This window comes from Manduca sexta, chromosome 17 (genome assembly GCF_014839805.1).
Source record: "Manduca sexta isolate Smith_Timp_Sample1 chromosome 17, JHU_Msex_v1.0, whole genome shotgun sequence".
Taxonomy (NCBI): Eukaryota; Metazoa; Arthropoda; class Insecta; order Lepidoptera; family Sphingidae; genus Manduca; species Manduca sexta.
In genome coordinates this window covers 1282476-1302277 of record NC_051131.1, presented here as the reverse complement: position 1 = coordinate 1302277, position 19802 = coordinate 1282476, and the positions used below count along the sequence as shown (strand labels likewise).

The following is a 19802-nucleotide window of genomic DNA, read 5'->3' as shown; positions in this document are numbered from 1 at the left end:
AGGAAGATACTCGTTACAACTGAACCAAATCCTTTCTGCAACATGTGTAAACCATAAAAAATACACTGGTTATCCATAGTTGCTAGAAATACAAAAAGCTAAATGTGTGTAAAATATCACTCATACTTCTTATAGATACAGGAAGCGTGCCCATACAGAAGTTCAAATATCTATGACCCAGGCACGAGCCTCGCAAAAACTAACCCCTGTTATATCGGTAAGCACCACTCGAATGCCGTTGTTTTTGCTCGCATAATTAAAGGAAAGTTGCAAGCGGAACGGCAATCCGATGCCTGCACCATGAGTTTTCTAGAAATTACTTTACTATTATACATTCTCCTAAAAGCAGTTCATTAATCAGCGTCAAATGGTTTAATTGGCCTTCAATAAACGTTTTTCAAAAGTTATTGTCTAATGTAGTGTATTCGAAGAGTATGGTGGGAGATGGCCAATTACGGTAGTTCATGGCCAATTCCAATATTATTTTATCTTGTTATACAACATAATAATGTTATATAACAAGATAAAATAAAATTGGAAACAGTTACTTTTAGAGTCCGAAAATAGCATAACACATGCTTACGTCTTTATCCCGAAAATATAAGTTCATCAACTTCTGCTTCCATATTTTACCTAATGTCAAAATGGGCCTCGAAATAAGGATCGGAAATTATATAAATAAAACGAAAAGGACATTTATAAAAAAAATATTTATTACCAAGAAAAATGAATAGCGGAGTAAATTAATAATAAAACCGCGTGTGTTACCATTCAACACAGACATCCATATGCTCTTTGCATTCTCCTTCCTTGCAAATACACAGCTCGTCCTTGTCCCTGGTTCTGAAGAAGTTCTCGGGAGGATCTGTAAAATAAAAAAATCAGTGTGATCAAAATTATCTGCTGCATGATGTTTTTACCCAATTTAACCAATGTCATAAAATGCACGGTACTGACAATTTTGTCTGGCAAGATGTATGGTTTGTTTGAGTGGCTTTAATAATCTCAGATAGTATCATAGATATTTCGAAGTCGTAATCTAAATCTAGAGTCACCCACTTTTACGTTAATTCTTTTGATTACGTATGATATTAAAAAGACCAACAAGTAGACCAACCCGGCAAAGTACACACATCAAAAATGAACCCCTAACTACTTATTCATCAACTCCACCCTTACCTACAGTCAAATCATCGTCATAATACAACATGATCGCTGGAATGTGGATATTTTCTGGTAACCCAACTTCGCTGAAGAGGTCCCTCTCGTCCGGGATCCCGTTGGCAGCTAACGTCTTGTTCAAGCGTAGAGGTTTGCCCAGGTATCTCCAAGTATAAGACATCATGTGAGAGTTATGGGGTAAATAACGCATCATGATCTGATATATTGTTTCCTCTGAGCATACTTCAAGGGTAATTGTAGAACCTGAAAGTGTGTGGTGGGAAAATTTGTAAATGAATGTTTCTGGATGGTGTAATTTAAGTGTGTCGCGTTCCGGGATCAGCCTGTGTATATTTGGTACTAACAGGCCGGCATAATAGTGTCGACTACTGAGGAGTAATCATCTCTCTTGTTGACATTCTATTAGACCCCAATCCACTTACCATCAGTTGCAGGGAGGTTACTTTGCTAAACACGTATGAGAAAAATACGAGACTTGTCGGGAATCATTATTTTCATGAGTTAGATTATTATTCACCAACTACCTGTTAAAGAGTTAGTGATGCGTATCGGCCGAGTCCTCGCCGTCACCTTCCCCACCACGCGGCTCTCGTCCAGCCACCAGGGTTTGGAGATCGGGCGCCAGCGGGTGGAAGGCACCACCCCCTGCCGCGCTGGATGCCCGTGCAAATGGTAAGTGGTGGTGGAACCCACTATGGGATGCGTGTACCGCACCCACTCGTCTCCTTCGAACCAGTGGCTTAGGTCTTTGCCGGCGTAGGCGACGATAGTCATGGCTAACTGTAGGGTTAGTAAATAGATACAACTATGAACCTAGGAGAGGGTCGGAGGAAGGGGGGCTGGAGTGGGCGGCGACCACCCTGGGAACGTCTTTGCCCACTCTAAAAAAAGTCTTGTTCTTACATCCAGCGTGGTGAACGCGTTTCGTTATATTCAGCTAGCTTTATTTTTCCTCCCGCTAGCTGGCCCCTTCTAGAGAAAATCCATAACCACGCCAATGGAATATGATGAATGAAATGGATACAATTATATTTGAATAATTTCAATTATGAACAACTACATTTCTTCGTTTTTAAATTGAAAAATACGCTTTGTATATCCGCGATTGAAGTATACCGAATAGTTAAAAAATATAATACCGCTCAATTTTACCATTAAACTATGTACATGTCTTGCATTTTCTTACCCTTTTCCCATCACAGTAAACGAACCCACGTTTAAAACAAGGACAGTATTCGACGCAATCGTCTCCACAGTACCAGCTTTTGACTTGGCACGAGCAGCTCTTCTTGCAGTGGCAGAGTCTGAACTGCTCCTCCAACCACGAGGTCATATCCAGGACCTTCCCGTTAAGGGACACCCAGCAGTCTGAAGCGGTGTTGTGGATCGCCACCTCGGCTGGCGTGTACCATTCTTGCTTTGTAAATTTCATGATTTAAATAATTAATATGTTTACAAAATATTTAGATTTTGAGTAACAACAGCCTAGCGCAACAAGGAACAAAAAATCTTTTGTATGGAATTGACATGGCATTTAATGGCGGATACTGCTATCTCTCTCTCAGTACAGTTTCTCTTTCTATTCCTCACCGCCATTATTATTGTTTGTTTACTTCCTGACGTTTTGGAATACATTTGTGTTTTATTGATTTATGATTGTATTATTTGTTATTCAAACAAGTAAAAATATACCAAAAAGTGTTTTTGTTGGTGTAAGTGAATACGTTTTAAAGACATGCCACCAAAAAAACGTTTCATTACGTGTGAAATTTGTGGAGATCGAGCCAGTCGAATAAATCACAAAAGCAGAATGTTTATGGCGAAATTTCCATTGGATGAGGTCAGATAAGCATTAATTAGATGTTTTTAGTCATCGCGTAAATAAAGTAGCTTAGAAATAATAAAAATTCTCATTTTCTAATTACCATTATGTTACTAGTGATGTTGTCATTATTATCGATATCGATACCTGTTTAAATTTATTAATCAATTTGCCCTCCATGGTTTCACCTATTTAAGTCCAGATTCTGTGGGAACATAGTGTAAATAAAAAGTAGTAATTCTAACTATCTACATACCAAGTTTAATCGCAATCATTTTAGATATTTGTGCGGGTACGAATAATAAACATACAATTTCATGCACACGCTTTGTAATATTAGTAAGATAGTATAGTAAGTCCTGATGACTGATCATCAGGACAAAAAATACTAAATTCGTGTATGTGTGTATGTGTGTACTTAAAAATGCGTTGAGCAATCAATGTGCCTGGGCACTGTTTATGATTTTAGGCTTAAATATAATTTAATAAGCAATTTATTTACAATTAAAAAATATTTCCAGATGCCGAAAGTGAGTTCAGGTTGTGGGAAAAGAAGATTTGATATATGTTCCCATAGAAAAGCTGCATACTTTGAAATATGTGTGTGGTTCTCACTTTAATAACAAAGATTTTAATAAAAAGAACAATCGCCTTAGAAAGTCAGCCATACCATCGAAAAATTTGAAAGCTGATCCACTTCCTGATGAAATGTTGTTTGAATTTCCGTGCCATGTTTTTATAAACAATTATTGCACAAATGATAATATCTTTCAAGAGAAGTGCGACAAAGAAGTGTCACCATCCTTTGACTTTATAATTAAATATTCTCATTGTAACTTGACCTATCATAAGTGCAACTATATTCGCCTACATGGTGAATGAAGGATTTTATTTTAAAATACAATTATTATTCAACATGTGAAAGCTTTTCATTTTGAGTCCTCATTTTAGTCCAGCCTTGTAATTATAGTGCTAAAATGTTCACTGTATATTGCGAGTTGGATTGATAATGTGGACTCGAAAATACATTATATGAATTTTATCAAAGTAGCTTTAGCGTCGATTCCCACCCAGTAGAATTTATCGATATCGATAAAAAGTGCTCACCACTATGTATTTTGTTCAGTTGGTAGTATTGTTATTTGACGTTCCTGACGTATTCTTCCGTGATATTGGTATTGATACGCCATGTAAATTCGATTTTATTACTTTGTACTAAGTCCTGTCTCTTAAAACGTAGTGATTATATTCTCTTTGGTAACAAAACGGTTTTTAATTTTTGATAGGTCGCATGTCAAATTTAAAACCAAAGAGAATTATGACAGATATGAAATCAAAACTTATTAATTTAATTTATTAGTTTTGGTGTAAGTGTCGCTATGGTTGTTTTTTCCATATATATTATAATTCTCTTTGGTTTGTTTGTAGGGACGAAGGTTATCATGGTTTTGGTTACTACCTAGACACCATCAAGTGAGCCACCCGTTCGTACCTATCCCAAAGTATTCGTTTCCTGTCTTGCGGTTACCTCTGTACTAAATTTAGCCTTGATTTTACTACAAATAGTACCTCTCTATTGGGATAAAAAAGTGCAATAAAACAAACATTACGATTAATAAATATTCACATTCAATAATATAAAATGTCGATAGTTTCATACGATACATAAGTTATATTCAAATTCCATTCTACCGGTAACAAAACACATTTAGCACATTAGTAAACACAGTTCGGTAGCTTACTCATAAGTGACTTGAAGTTAGTTACATACTTACTCATAACTGACTTGAAGTTAGTCACATTTCTTATACGACGCCAAAATGGTCATTTGATGTAAGCGAATTAGGACCCGGATAATAACGACTGACGTGAGATGGTTATTGCTCGCCTGTCGACAAAATTATGCCGGCCTTTATGACCGGATATATGCATGCTGATCCCGGAACGCGACGTCTTACGTGGCTCACAATGGCAGGTTTTAAATCTTGAGTACAGCAGTTGCTATCTGGGTAGGTTCAATCAATATAACCAGCCACATATGACGATAGAGCATTGTATCTCAGCGGAAGACACTTGAGCAGAGCGGGTGTCATGCCTAACTTCAAGTCATACACACTGAGTAGCCGATCTTTATGCACAGTACACACAGACCTCGACGAATTAAAAAATATATATCTCTAATTACTACAAGGTTGAAAAATATTTAAGCATGATACTATTACTCATTTTGAGAGAAACACAACCAAAGCACTTGCTAGAAGTAAATATACATCAATATATAGAAAAATAAATCTATATTACTACGTAATTATACAATGTACAAGGGGTTCACCATTTTTAATTCAAACGAAAGAGGAGGCATGCAGCTCACTCGGATAACGTTATGTTCTTCTAACCATAAACAGTTGCAACAACTTTCTTTTGTTTGATTTTATATTAAAAGCAAACAATACGAAAAAAGCTTTTTGTAAATGCAGCATCAAAAGAAAGCAGCAATTTATATTATTCCTGAAATGTACTTAATATTGCTAAGAGCAAAAGCGCACGTAGTTCGGTTATCTTGCTATCGCCCTTACTCTCGTACAGTAAAGACCGGTGACGTCACAATTCAGATATTGCATCTACTTCTCTTATTTGACATTCGTCCATTTCATCAACTTTAAACAATTTACTACTTATTCTTAAACGAATATTGATAATTCTTTCTGTACAAAATTTTGGACGAAGTTAGTTTTTAATAAAAGTAAAATGAAATAATGTAAAAACCACGCTATTGCATAGCACCACACTGCGTTCCTCATCCAGAGACATTAAATATTGGGTATTCTGATCTAAACATTTGCATATAAACACTGCATTGTAGCCTCAAACCCCAGTTGGGACATACGGTAATGACCACGATATAATATGGATAGATAATATTATAATTATAATAAACAGTATACAATATTATTTAATTCGATAATAAGTATCTATAGTGATTATTAATCGAACACCATTCTACCATCAAAAAGTACAAAACATAGGCAGTGTACTTGGAATTAAACAAAAAAACTATGAAGCAGTGTTTCTGATTTGGTTTTGCATACCTGCTAACGTATACCTTTGCCTTGAACCTTGGGAACAGTTCTTATTTTATTTTTTTGTTTAAAAACGTAATTATTGTTACTTCTCTGTTTTAGATTATTCAGAAGTATTTTATCAACAATGAGGATGCAAAAATAAGCATGTTACTATTGAAGCAGAAAAAAGTAAAAAAAATATACAACTTGTATTTTAATTCACGCTTTAGTAACCAAATAAGCAGATAAAAATTCAAACGATTTTGTAACTGTCTAAAGCTGGGTTTCAATAATAATTTCAATATTTTACATAATTCGTATCTCAACAAAGATTGTCTTGTCAACTAATTGTGTTATAGTTTTTACGACTAGATTTTTTATCCATAACTTGTAATATTAAAGTAACTGAAACAACCAAAAATAATATAATTACACTAAATTTACCAAGATGTATTATCCTTTTTCTACATCACTTCACGGTGTTTTTTAACATTAAGACAGTGGCGTAGAGTGAGTCGTTGCGGCCCAGGTCGGACCCAATATTTGTCAACCCTAGGCTCCGGTCGACAGCAAACAGTTATTACAATGAAACAAAACTACAACCCCCCCCCCCCCCACCCCTACCCACAGCACGGACGATAGTTTCTAATTTTTAACGTAATAACTAATTTATTTTAGATATTTTGCCCCTCCACACCAAAATGGTCGTTCGGGTCGGGCCGCCCATATTAGAGATTGTTTGACTAACTGCCCTATCGGGAGAAAGGAAATTCAAATGTAGACAAATAGTACATTAATATAATTAATACTTTCAAGCTCTGAAGTACTCGGGACACAATATACATAGTTAAAAAAGGGGGAAAATATTTAACAAAATTTTGTTTCTTTTTTTTTCAAATATGGTTGTAACTATTGAGAATAAATTTTGTATCCTAATGAAACCTACGACCTAATATCAATACAATTGCGTGATACAATATAACTTTAATAATTATATGTACAATGGTACAGAGTAGGCTAAGTACTAATATCTGTTCCACACAAGGGCAGTGATAGGAATGTGAACTTGTAAGAGGAAAATAAATTTCCTTCATAACAAATCATGTAGTTTATTCTATTTAAATAATAATAGTATAAAATAAATATTCTACATAAATATGATGTTATATTAATTCACTCCGATAGCCATCACTGACTTTCCTCATGTGAAACAGATGACACAAATGACATCCAAATTGATTGAGGGAACTGTAAAGTTGCAATGAAGTCTCAATTTTATTGTAAATATTAAAACGGCAATTTACATATTGATTAAAATAGCATGATAACAGCATGATGAGAGAATTTTAATTTTACATTGATTTTGAGGTTGTAAAGTATGCAGGTGATCTTAATTTGAATTTATTCAAGAGTATAAATACTCATTTTAGGAACATAGCTGATAAACATTTTACATACTATGGATGACCCTTAATAGTATGATAACTTACTTCCCAAACATGTACAGTCAGCCACAAAAGTAGATGAACAAATACAATACCTGTATTAATATAAACTTCAAAGGTTTTACTTTAATTTAGATAAAAAAAAATTACATGGTGATTGAAGTAAATTTGTAAACCAGTTTTAAAATTTTTGAATTTGTTAAGCAACTTTCATGGCTAATCGTATGTTCCTACATACGGTACTCCTCAAAGAGATTCAAATATGCAAATTCTTCAATGACTTGATGAGCCTCCGCAATCGTTTCTGCTTGTTGGGTGCGTAACGCGGCAGTGAGTCATTCGTGTCGTCCGGCCTACTGTACCTTAGGAACTATGCCTGCAAGGGTCATGAGGTGGGTTGGTGGGGCACCTGGGAGAGATGCTTCACGATGTCCACCCAGTCCCAGCCGCGAGGCTTCTCTCCCCCGCGGCCCACCTCTGCCTTGTCCCACGCCCGACGCTTCTGCGCTTTCGTTAGTTGCTCTTTCTTCTCAGGCTTCTTTGTTTCTGTCTGGAAGTACATTTTATACATTATTTATACATTATGTTTATAATTAAAAGTTAGTTTGTAAACTTTCCAGTTGTTTTTGTTATGGAGAAATAATGTCCAAATGTAAGAACTTGTATACTTTACTTCCTCTTTCCATCCATTAAAGTTATATAATATACATTTTTTCTGTAATAATAGTCACAGGAATGTCAAAAGATACCATTAATAACGATTCATCACTGTATGCCTGCACTAGTTCATTGACCAACCTTCTGTAAAAGTAACTCACCTGATCATCAATAATGATCTTCTCGACTCTCGCCGTCACTACAGCCTCCTCGGTCTGTTCTGCCAATATTTCCACCACTTTCTCCTTCAGACACTCGAACAGAGTGTACGTCATTGCACAGCCCAGCCATTGATCAGCTTCTGTGTTTACTATAGACAAGATCTTCTCCTTTACTGATGGTAATCTAAAAAATAATAATTAAATAGAGCCAGAAAGTAGAATGCCTTAGATTAGCTTAAGAAAGTCAAAAGAATCTGTATTAATGTTGAAAACAGTTGTAATATTATATTATTAGCACACATTGAACTATGTACTTCAAGAACTCTATGAATATGTTGAAGTTTGAAGCAAGTAAATACATTGCACAGTTTGCACTAGCATGTGGTGACTGAAAGCATATTCCAAATGAAATATAACCAATGCTCATTCTGTTCTGTTTGCTGACACATCTAATTCCATAACTGTTATTGGTGGTAATAATGTACTATCAGGTGACCTATTAGTGTTCATTCCACTCATTTACAATGAAATAAGCAATTTGATTGTCTACTAATGTGGTGAAATAGTTTCAAAAGGAAATATAATATATTAGTACTCACAAATTTTGATTGTAAAATATTTCTAAGTTGAGTTTCGGCTTATCAGTTGGGTAAGTGGGGCCCCATGAGATCTCTAGGATGAATGATTTGTCTCCATCTGCATACTGGGATAAATAGAAAAAGGTTTTAATTAAACATGAATAGCAAATAACAAATGACAGCCATAAGGGGTATGGCATATATTGCACCCTTAAAAGTAAAGTGACCTAATTTAAAATGTATAATATATTTTCTGATTTTGTTAAAAAACCACCTCCCAAAGCATGCCCTATAACCCTGAGGAGAAAAAGACAAAATGATAGAATAGTAACAGAGATTCTCACTTTCGACAACAGCCCAAATTACTGCTTTCTATATTGTTTTCAAATCTTTTTTGTTTCCTATAAATCATCTTTTTTGAGTTTGGTCACCTTAGTTTTAAGGGTGTGATATTATCTTTGGGATTTTAAATCTTCTCTATTATTTAGAGGAGACTGCAGTAAACCTAATTGCATGAGAAGTTTGAGTGAGTGAGAGAGAAATGAATGTTGTCTGACAGAAGACATATTTGTCCCACACTACAACAACCAATTCCTGATCCAGACTTGAGGTAACCAGTATTATATGGCTTCTAACACTGCAGTCACAATAAAATAAATACTAAATATTACCTTATATTGATATGTAGTGGCATCTACTTGTTTGAAATTGTCATCTCCTTCATAGATAGATTTGAGCACTTCAATTTCCTCAGCCTGCTGCTCCGAATCGTCAGACATACTGAGGCCTGAAATACAATTAATCTTGACATTTTATTACAAGAAATAAGAGTAACACTGCCTCGGTGGCCTAAATGTATTACAGTATGAATGCAGTGTTAAGGCTCAGCTTTGATCTTGAAGTCAGCCAATAATATGATAGGCTCGCACGTATAGGACGGAATAGACACTGTGGAATGTGGGTGCATGAGTTACGCCTCTGCCTATCCCTTCGGAGATAAAAGGCGTGACTGTGTATGTGTAAATTTAAGCAACACTAACTTTAATTCATTTTCTTCAGCGTAAAAGGAATATGTTGAAATCTAACCTCAAATCAGTCATTATTATTTTAATATTTTATAAATAGAGCATGTACGTTATATTGTATATTAGGTACAAAAATAAAATGTTTTTATTTGTAATAAAATGCGATATTTTACTTACACTAGTGCCCAGAAAGCACTTTAAATAATTTGGACAAAATAGTACAATGGAGCAGTTATTCTTCCGCTACCTATTATTTCTTGTTTTTCAAACAAACTCTATTCAGTACCGATTTTTATTAATAGAATTAATGATTATTTCAAAAAGCTTTAGATAAAAACACTGAAAACCTTTATATATTTATGAATTTTCAAGGATTTCGTCTTGACAGCTAAACAGCTGCTTGCGAGGAAGTGACATGACGTCGCGGTTCCATAGAATATAAAATAAATTCTAAAACTAATACAAATAATTTGTACTTTGCTGTTCCATTATATAAGTAAAAAGCTACAGTATTAATATCAAAGTATTTCAACAAGACAAAGTATAAAACTTGATTTATGTAACCAAAATACAACTTACTATGTATGGCAACTTTCATATTTATCTGCACATAGGATCTGCATCTGCTTCAATTTTAGTTTTGCGGTGTGAAAGTATTTAATTTAAATGTAATATAATACGTTATTATTTATCATTAGTAGTTTATATATCAAAACCAAACATGCTATCAAATCACAGTTCACCATTCAAAAACTTGTCAGTTGTCAGCAATAAATGAATTGGTCACCCAAAATTTCGCTGCAATCTCGCTAACGTGAAAATACGTTATTCAAATCTTTGAACATCGCGGTGAAGTGGGCCTGTTACTGAACTGTAACTAATTGTTTGCAAAAGTTTTGTTGTTTTTTGTGACGATGAACATCCCAAAATGTGGTTGTAAGGAGAATCGCCCACCGACCGCGGGCCGGTCAGCTTGTGGGTGTTCCGTAAACATACAAAAAATGACTACCGACACGTTTAAAGTCCCAGCTGTGCCCATAAATCGCCCTTTGTGTACGAAAGGAACTGAACTTAAAGAACAAGCAATTTCAACTAAAAATGAATTGAAGAAGGACGACAAGAAGAAAACCTGGTCGCTGTCAGACTTCGATTTAGGACGACCCCTTGGCAAAGGTAAATTTGGAAACGTATACTTGGCGCGTGAAAAAGAATCTCACTACGTGGTTGCCTTAAAAGTGTTGTTCAAAAGTCAAATATTGGACTCTGAAATAGAGCACCAGGTGCGTCGCGAAGTGGAGATACAGTGCCGTTTGCGCCACCCGAATATACTACGCATGTACGGGTATTTTCACGATGAAAAACGAATATATTTGATACTAGAATACGCAAAACATGGCGCACTGTACAAACTGCTGAAGGAGCGCGGCCGTTTCGACGAGAAGACAGCTGCAATATACATCAGAGACTTGACGAAAGCTCTGGTATACTGCCATACAAAGAAAGTGATACATCGGGACATCAAGCCTGAGAACTTACTCATTGGACATAACTGGGAACTGAAGATAGCTGACTTCGGATGGTCAGTACACTCACCATCATCAAGGAGGATGACACTGTGTGGTACCTTAGATTATTTATCCCCAGAAATGATTGAAGGAAAGCCACACAGTTATGCAGTTGATATATGGAGTCTCGGAGTATTGTGTTATGAACTGCTGGTCGGCCTGCCACCATTTGACGCAAAAGATTCACATCAAACATACAGGAAAATAAGATATGTTATAATCAAATATCCAGAATATATTTCAGAGAAAGCAAAAGATTTGATGGGAAAATTATTAGTAATCAATCCTGAGGAACGATTGCCGTTAGTGAATGTGTTACAACATCAATGGATAGTAGAGAATGCTCCGGAAGGAGTCCAACCTCCAGAGTTTAATCCTGAACAAAAATGATGAATGTATTATAGTTTAGGTTTTAATGAATTATGTTAAATTGATATTTTAGTATAATGTTGACCCAACTTTTAACTTTGTGAGGGATTTGACAATTTAAACTTAGTTTATAATAGGTTTATGTACCAAATAAATTAATGTCATTTGGCACAAAGAGTACTTAGATCTCCTATAAAAATGAAACAATAATGTATTTAAGATTGCATGAACTATCTACATTTGACGCCATAAATACTGTGTTATATAATTTTAAAATCTTATCTCACAAATAGTATTGATTCAAACATATTAATTATCATGTGAACTTTATATAGAAATGTAAAATAAAACAAAGAACTTTACTAAAGACTTTATTATGACTGAACAACTATTTATTTCTGAAAGTTCTATACCAATAAATATGAATAGATTATTGTAAATAATTAAATTACAACAAACCAATTACTTTTTACTTTTATTTCGATAATACACATCTATAGCATATTTGTCAAACATTGGATCGTTTTTTACCATACAATTCCAGTGTATTATTTCTAGGAGAAAACAAATGCCACTTAAAAAATATCCAATGGCTAAGGCAACAAATGCTCCATAAAGCTTTTTTAGATTCATCAATGCTTTGATTTCTTCATCATTTACCTCCAAAGCCCTTATTGGTTCCATGGCGTCATTCAACCATTTCTCAACCAAACCAACTTCAACTATTCTTCGAATGTAAATATCCGCTAACGGTTTAAAAGGGGAGTTTTTATGGAACCCTATAGAGATAGGTATATTGACTACACAATCTGACATAATATGTAAGTCTCTCTCCTCGTGAGGTTTGGGAGGCACCAGACTACCGTTCGTTGTAGCGTTATCGGATTCCATAGTTAGCCCGCTCTTTCTTTTAACGCTAATATATTTTAAGAAGTTGCTATTATCGTAATACGCATACACTCCCTGCGCCACACGATTAGCAGCGTCATTAGGGTCGTTTATCGTTTCAAATCTATCGCTGATCTTCTGGCCTATATCATCCAAGGAGTCTTGAAAAAACTTTTTCGTTTCAATGCCCCATCCACCGCACGTCACTTTGCTATCAGCTAGTTCTTGTAATGTGTCTATAGTGACTCTTGGAGCAGGATTTGCAAGAATAGCAGTCATACTAGCACGATAAGACACAACCAGAAGGATGCAATACAACCAGTACCATCCAGTGAGTAGTCTTATAGACCAGCCAGTAGGTAGCCTGGGCAAGGACACAACCAGTAACATTCCATAAGTGTAGAGAATGCTGTTTATTATTTCTCCAAACACGTACAGCCCGACTGGTTTTGCATCTGCAAAGTAAATATGGAGTCTGCATTCCGTTCGGTATGGATGTTGATTTAAAGCATTTGCAAATGGACGTTTCTTGGTACTGAGAGATATGTATGAGTGGATAGGTAAGTATAAGAATCGTTTGTAAGGTAGGCAGCGGTGTAACGTGTTGGCACACATTATACTGCGTTACCAATTTACCTCTGGTATTTTTTGCTTCAACACATATAGGTAATGCTGATCATGTATCTTACAAGCAAAGTACGACTTGCCACCTTTGAACACATTACGTAACAGTTCATTGCATCCATCAAAGATGTGGTAAAATTTCGTGAACATTTTTCCCTAAGAGCTACAGTTGGTCTTGCAGTTAAATTTCGTTATATTATAACAATATCGTGTAAATTGATTATTGATAAAAAACCAGCGCAAAAACAAACCCTCATCATCTGCCTTTGCTTTTATGTTTTTTTGTTTAGCCGGAGTTACGTCGTGATCATGTCTGTAATCTTGAAGATTCATATAATACCTCGCCATTGCATAAAAAATTGTGCCCGTTATTAATAAAACAAGTAAAACGGCAATCCACATGTTCAGTCTGAAATAAAGGGCTATTAAATCGGACAGTGATTGATTCTTAACGAACCTTGAGGCCGGTTTACATGTTCTTAGGTAATTCTAAAGAATTAAGTGAATAAATAAGTAGTTACTTACTACCCATTAATATTAAATAGCTTATTTCACAATTTAGTCAGAATACATTCCAACACAGGTCTTATTGAATTTGGGGATGAAAACCTTGACTATATTTTTTTACTTTTCCTATAATATTAAACAATTTCTTATTAAGTAACACATTGTATATCTATTGTAGACTTTGTTGTCCTTTGTAAAAAAGATATCCGATAAACTACTTTATATACATGTAAACCAGCGTTCAAACTATATTTTGTAATGTATTTTCCTCGTCTTACTTGAAGGGCAAAATTAAAGTCTTCCAAGAATTGTCCGTCAATGCCTCTGGTGTAAGGAAAGTCCAGCATTGAGTGGTGTAAGGTATGCTTAAGTCCATTAATTCCAGATGATAAGGCGTGTACTGTAGGTTTCCGAGAGCCGCGTCAGCCCTACCGCTGGCCATTTCACCAAGCAAACCAGAAAACGAACCGTTTGCTTGCTTTTGGCCCCATTTGTTAAGTTCTGCGTGTGCAGGCTGATACATGTTGACTTCGAAGTGCATTTGTTCAGAGAGGGTTTTGAAAATCTGTAATGTAACTTTATAGTTCAATGTCTGTTTAAGCTCCTACTTTTGCGTAGTCAGGGTCCCTATTCCGTCTACGGGGGCATATTTATCTTGCAATTTTAGGCGTTTTAATTATAAGACAGCTTTAATAGAGGTATCGGTAAAAGGATTTTTTGAAATATTTCGAATGCCCCCAGCAGAATTGTGTTCAAGCCAAATTTCCTTAGCAATTTGTTTAAATACGCAAGTTGCGTGAACTCGACAAATAAAAAATCCGTAGGTGGATGGCGTCAACACGTAACAAGCTAATTTCATTTTGATCTTAGACTATACGCTTACTTCGACCTCAACACCGCCAATTTTACTGGTCTCGTTGTCTCTTGTCACGACAACTGATGGGACGTGGTCCAGATACACCGCGTTTAACTGCTGTCCATAAAGGTTGTACGTTTTGTCCACAAACAACGAGCGGTTATAGTGGAATTTGTCGTTTCTCCAGATATCAACTCTTCGTGGCACCAACACGCTCTAGAGGGAAAAGTATAATCGTGTTTTTTTTTTCTTCAATGATATAAGATTATCGGTTACCTCAGTAGCGTAAATGTATTACGGTACGATTAAAGTATCGACTGTCAAGGTCTCGGGTTCGATTCCCTGGTCGGGTAAAGTGACAGTGGTATTTTCTACTCAGTATCAGCCCCGCTTCAGTTTAGGCTCGTCTCCGATCATATTATGGAACGAAATACACACAAGGCAAACTGGATGTACCGGTTGCGCCTCAGCCTACCCTTTTGCGAATAACAGGTGTGAGTGTTTGTGTGTTATTATAATAATATGTCGTTTCAGTCAACATCATACCGTATTACATTTTAGAACGAATTTCTCCAAAACGAGCTACAATATCTGGGTGTTTACCATTGATTCGTATCGAGATTGATACAAAATGTATCCGATATTCCGCGATAACCTACTACCAGACGCTATTATAGAATAATACGTCTTTTTTCTATTCAAATGATCTATTCACAATATCAATTCTATCTAGGTATATTAGAAAGCAGATTATAAAAAATTTTACAACCTCGATCGGACCCTGAACTTCTTAAAAGTTTACAAAGAATCTGTCATTACTCTTCACTTACCTTTATGGGGTTAGGGAAAGGTACAGTAAGTAGGTCAAACCAAGGTCTGCTTTTCGCATTCCCAATTATTTTCCTGTGATATTTAATAAATACTACATTCACGATTCTCTTCCATAAGTAATGGAGGTCCTTGTGATACAACCTTATGTCGTGTAGCATTATGTATTTAGCATGGGTATCTAAAATTCGATGCCTGAAATAAAAAAGTACTTGTTTCCATTGGGTTCTAGCTTAAAATAAGTCTCTGTTCTCTTCATAATTTCTACCTGTCTCCAAATTTTAGTAGCCTAGCTACTTGCAGTCCATTTGCTAGAAATATAATATATACATTGCAACCGTCAGTTTCCGTCTGTCGTAACGATTTCAGTGTTATGTAATTTGGTGATAACAAGTCCTCTTCTTCTGCTACAATGATCTGGAAAGCAGGTTTAAGTTAAGCAAAATAGATACAAGTAAGTAACTACTTATTCATTTATATAGCACATTTTTAGAGCTCCCAATAAGCCTAAAAATTCTTGCAGTAGCAGACTCTACCGTCCACGTTCCTACACGTTCCTAATTCGCCTGCGTCATACAAAACAAAACAAACACACATCACGTACTTATCCCTGAAGGAATATGCAGAGGCACAAAAAGGGCACCCACTTTTCGCCAAGTTTGTTACGGCCCATGATATCATAGGGCGACCCTATGGTCATATCGGGCACAAATTTCAGACTCCGGGCTGATACTGAGCAGAAAAACCCAAATATCACTTTGCCCGACCTGGGATTCGAACTCAGGACCTCAGAGCGCTGCCATACCGCGCATGCAGGACAATTATGCCACCGGATCAATGATTATACAAGCCTGCACCAAACTTTACCAAGAAATCTCTTTCAACTATTTTGGTAACGTTCCAGCTAATCATTACAATACATACGCATAATTTCAAGGCAAAGGCAACTCAATATTACCATAACGAAAGGAACATTGGTTATAATTCGAAATAGTTCTCCGTCGAAAACGTTCAAGTAAACTGAATCACTGATGACCGCAATACATGTGATATCACGTGGTCTCAGCGAATGCAGTATGTCTATCAGAACCCATCGGAGTTCCTTGTTGTGGGCGACGCCGCGGAGAATTGGCGACGTTGCCTCGGAGCTGGGAACACTGAAAAATTTCATAGAATATGTTACAAATTATGAACGTAAAACTGTCCTAGCTAATCTCGACCTTATAAAATCTTAACTTGGATCCGTAGGTACCTTTATTAAAATCAAACCCATCGAATCTTTTATTACTTACCTATATAATAAGGTGCATTCGGCTAAGATCGGATATGGTGTAAGAGCGTATAATGCATACATAAGCTCCAATGCTGTTTCTTTGTCCCCAGCTCTGCGTACCACAGCTGATACTACGACCACGAATAAGCGTGATGTGTGCAGTACAACAAGAAATGTGTTTTTTTTTTTTGTGTGCCGTCCTTAACACTGTTCGGGACTTCTACCTAATTTTATGGACCTTATCATACTAGCTTTAGAGGTGTTATTAGAACGAAGAGCGAACTCATCCTACAAACGTCCGATCTTTTCTAATGGGTTTAAATTTCTATAAAAATAATATCACCTATTTTTAAGCTTACACAGAGAGAATTGAAAGACAATTAAATTAACACTTATGTAGCTTTAATAATAACCACTTTGATGTATAAAATGCCGGAAGCACTTGAAATATATTGAGAAAAAAAAATCCTCCCTCCCAACTTATCGAAAATCCGTCCGAACTTAGCCGAATGCACCTTACTAATTATACAATATAACTGTGTCATTCTGTTTCCCTCAAATATTACATGTACTTACCTATATATAAATATGTATTGACTTACCCAACAAGCAAAACAGCACATAAACACAATCCGAACATCGTACACAGCCTAACTGCACGCTACAAATTCCGTGTGAACCAAGCTGGCTTCGTTGATTGACAGATCTCATTACTATGCAACAAACAATTACGGCTAGCTTTCTGTTAAATTAGCATAGTTAAAGTTTAACGCGTTCTTGAGGTAAACAATGATGTGTCAAAGTCCTTGGCATTTTTTCATTAGAAAACAAAAGTGTGATGATTTTGGTGGATATTTATAGTTTTTAATCTATATATTATAAAATAAAATAAAATAAAAAATAAAATACTTAATTTATCATGTAGGCGAACAAAGTTGCACTTATGATACGTCAAAACAAAGAATAAGAATAATTATTATTTCTAAACAACTATTAAAATCACTTATATAACTATGGAGATTTTAAATTAGGGATAAAGTTTATACAAAAGACTAGGTACAAACCGAAGTAACCAGCTCGGGCTGGCAAGTAGGGGGGAAATAGAAGGGTAACGCGTCGCGATCCTCACCGGCGAGGACATGAGCCCTAACCTAGCTAACCTACCAGCCTTTCACTAGCTACCTAAGTGATGACTACCCGAAGAAGAAAGGCAGAAAGAAACTCCGGGCTTTCTTTTTTGTCATCAATTGTTCAGTACTTCTTTTGTATTTTTTCCAAGTCTTTCTTGTACATAGTCACAATAGTTATATAAGCTAATGCACGCACATCACCGTTAACATGGGATAAGATGAAATCCAATCGACGAAACCTGGAGCGGCATAAAATAAAATTAGCGATAGCAAATAAAAGAGAACATAGATTCATACTTAAATAACGGCGTACAGCGTGCATTCGCCTACATTTACAATCATAGTTTTCAATCATGAGAAAAGAAAAAAAAATTAAAAAAAAAAAAAAAACTAAAATACAATAATAATATAATAATAATATAAATACTAGCTTTTGCCCGCGGCTCCGCCCGCGTTATAAAGTTTTTCAGGCTAAAGTTTTCCGTTATAAAAGTAGTAGTTTCCCGGGAGCCTATCTTCTTCCCAGGGTCTCAAACTGGCTCCATACCAAATTTCATCTTAATACGTTGGGTAGTTTTTGAGTTTAACACGTTCAGACAGACAGATGCAGCGGGGGACTTTGTTTTATAATATATTTTTTAGAACTTTTAAAGTGGAACAATCCCGTCATACATCATTGTTGCATAACTTTAACCGTTTACGCAGCGCAGGCAACGGAAGCTCTCAAAACTTATAATTTTCCCTGTTTTTGCAACATGTTTCATTACTGCTCCGCTCCTATTGGTCATAGCGTGATGATATATAGCCTATAGCACTCCAGGAACAAAGGGCTATCCAACACAAAAAGATTTTTTCAGTTCAAACCGGTAGTTCCTGAGATTAGCCATTACTGCTCCGCTCCTATTGGTCATAGCGTGATGATATATAGCTTATAGCGGTCCACAAATAAAGGGCTATCCAACACAAAACGAATTTTTCAGTTGAAACTGGTAGTACCTGAGATTAGCCATTACTGCTCCGCTCCTATTAGTCATAGCGTGATGATATATAGCCTATAGCACTCCACGAACAAAGGGCTATCCAACGCAAAAAGATTTTTTCAGTTTGGACCGGTAATTCCTGAGATTAGCCATTACTGCTCCGCTCCTATTGGTCATAGCGTGATGATATATAGCTTATAGCGGTCCACAAATAAAGGGCTATCCAACACAAAACGAATTTTTCAGTAGAAACCGGTAGTACCTGAGGTTAGCCATTACTGCTCCGCTCCTATTAGTCATAGCGTGATGATATATGACTTTGAGCACTCCACAAACAAAGGACTATTCAACCCAAAAATATTTTTTCAGTTCGAATCGGTAGTTCTTAAGATTAGCCATTACTGCTCCGCTCCTATTGAATATAGCGTTATGATATATAGCCTATAGCACTCCACGAACAAAGGGCTATCCAACGCAAAAAGAATTTTTCAGTTTGGACCGGTAGTTCCTGAGATTAACCATTACTGCTCCGCTCCTATTGGGTATAGCGTGATGATATATAGCCTATAGCACTCCACGAACAAAGAGCTATCCAACGCAAAAAGAATTTTTCAGTTTGGACCGGTAGTTCCTGAGATTAGCCATTACTGCTCCGCTCCTATTGGGTATAGCGTGATGATATATAGCCTATAGCACTCCATGAACAAAGGGCTATCCAACGCAAAAATAATTTTTCAGTTTGGACCGGTAGTTCCTGAGATTAGCCATTACTGCTCCGCTCCTATTGGCCATAGCGTGATGATATATAGCCTATAGCACTCCACGAACAAAGGGCTATCCAACGCAAAAA

General features: G+C 36.1%; 4 protein-coding genes across 4 annotated transcripts; 1 reads left to right on the top strand and 3 right to left on the bottom strand.

Annotated features, from left to right (window-relative positions):
- Positions 1 to 691: 691 nt before the first annotated feature.
- On the bottom strand, positions 692 to 4522 carry LOC115445517 (cytochrome b5 domain-containing protein 1). Its single transcript, XM_037439660.1, has 5 exons — positions 4262 to 4522; positions 2369 to 2656; positions 1707 to 1962; positions 1180 to 1425; positions 692 to 865 (listed from the first exon to the last, which is right to left on the bottom strand). The coding sequence occupies exons 2-5, from the start codon at positions 2612 to 2614 to the stop codon at positions 765 to 767; spliced, it is 849 nt and encodes a 282-aa protein (XP_037295557.1). The 5' UTR covers positions 2615 to 2656; positions 4262 to 4522; the 3' UTR covers positions 692 to 764.
- Positions 4523 to 5182: 660 nt separating this feature from the next.
- On the bottom strand, positions 5183 to 10352 carry LOC115452691 (RWD domain-containing protein 4). The gene is made up of 5 exons (XM_030181282.2): positions 10110 to 10352; positions 9579 to 9694; positions 8929 to 9032; positions 8330 to 8513; positions 5183 to 8061 (listed from the first exon to the last, which is right to left on the bottom strand). Exons 2-5 carry the CDS (start codon positions 9684 to 9686, stop codon positions 7897 to 7899), a joined length of 561 nt encoding a protein of 186 aa, XP_030037142.2. The 5' UTR covers positions 9687 to 9694; positions 10110 to 10352; the 3' UTR covers positions 5183 to 7896.
- A 331-nt stretch (positions 10353 to 10683) lies between these two features.
- LOC115452695 (serine/threonine-protein kinase Aurora-2) lies at positions 10684 to 12331 on the top strand. Its single transcript, XM_030181286.2, has one exon. The coding sequence runs from the start codon at positions 10847 to 10849 to the stop codon at positions 11885 to 11887; it is 1041 nt and encodes a 346-aa protein (XP_030037146.2). The 5' UTR covers positions 10684 to 10846; the 3' UTR covers positions 11888 to 12331.
- LOC115452694 (glutamate receptor ionotropic, kainate 4) lies at positions 12323 to 17624 on the bottom strand. Its single transcript, XM_030181285.2, has 8 exons — positions 17445 to 17624; positions 16528 to 16726; positions 15838 to 15986; positions 15572 to 15764; positions 14769 to 14957; positions 14164 to 14450; positions 13630 to 13787; positions 12323 to 13209 (listed from the first exon to the last, which is right to left on the bottom strand). Exons 1-8 carry the CDS (start codon positions 17480 to 17482, stop codon positions 12329 to 12331), a joined length of 2094 nt encoding a protein of 697 aa, XP_030037145.2. The 5' UTR covers positions 17483 to 17624; the 3' UTR covers positions 12323 to 12328.
- Between the last annotated feature and the right edge of the window lie 2178 nt (positions 17625 to 19802).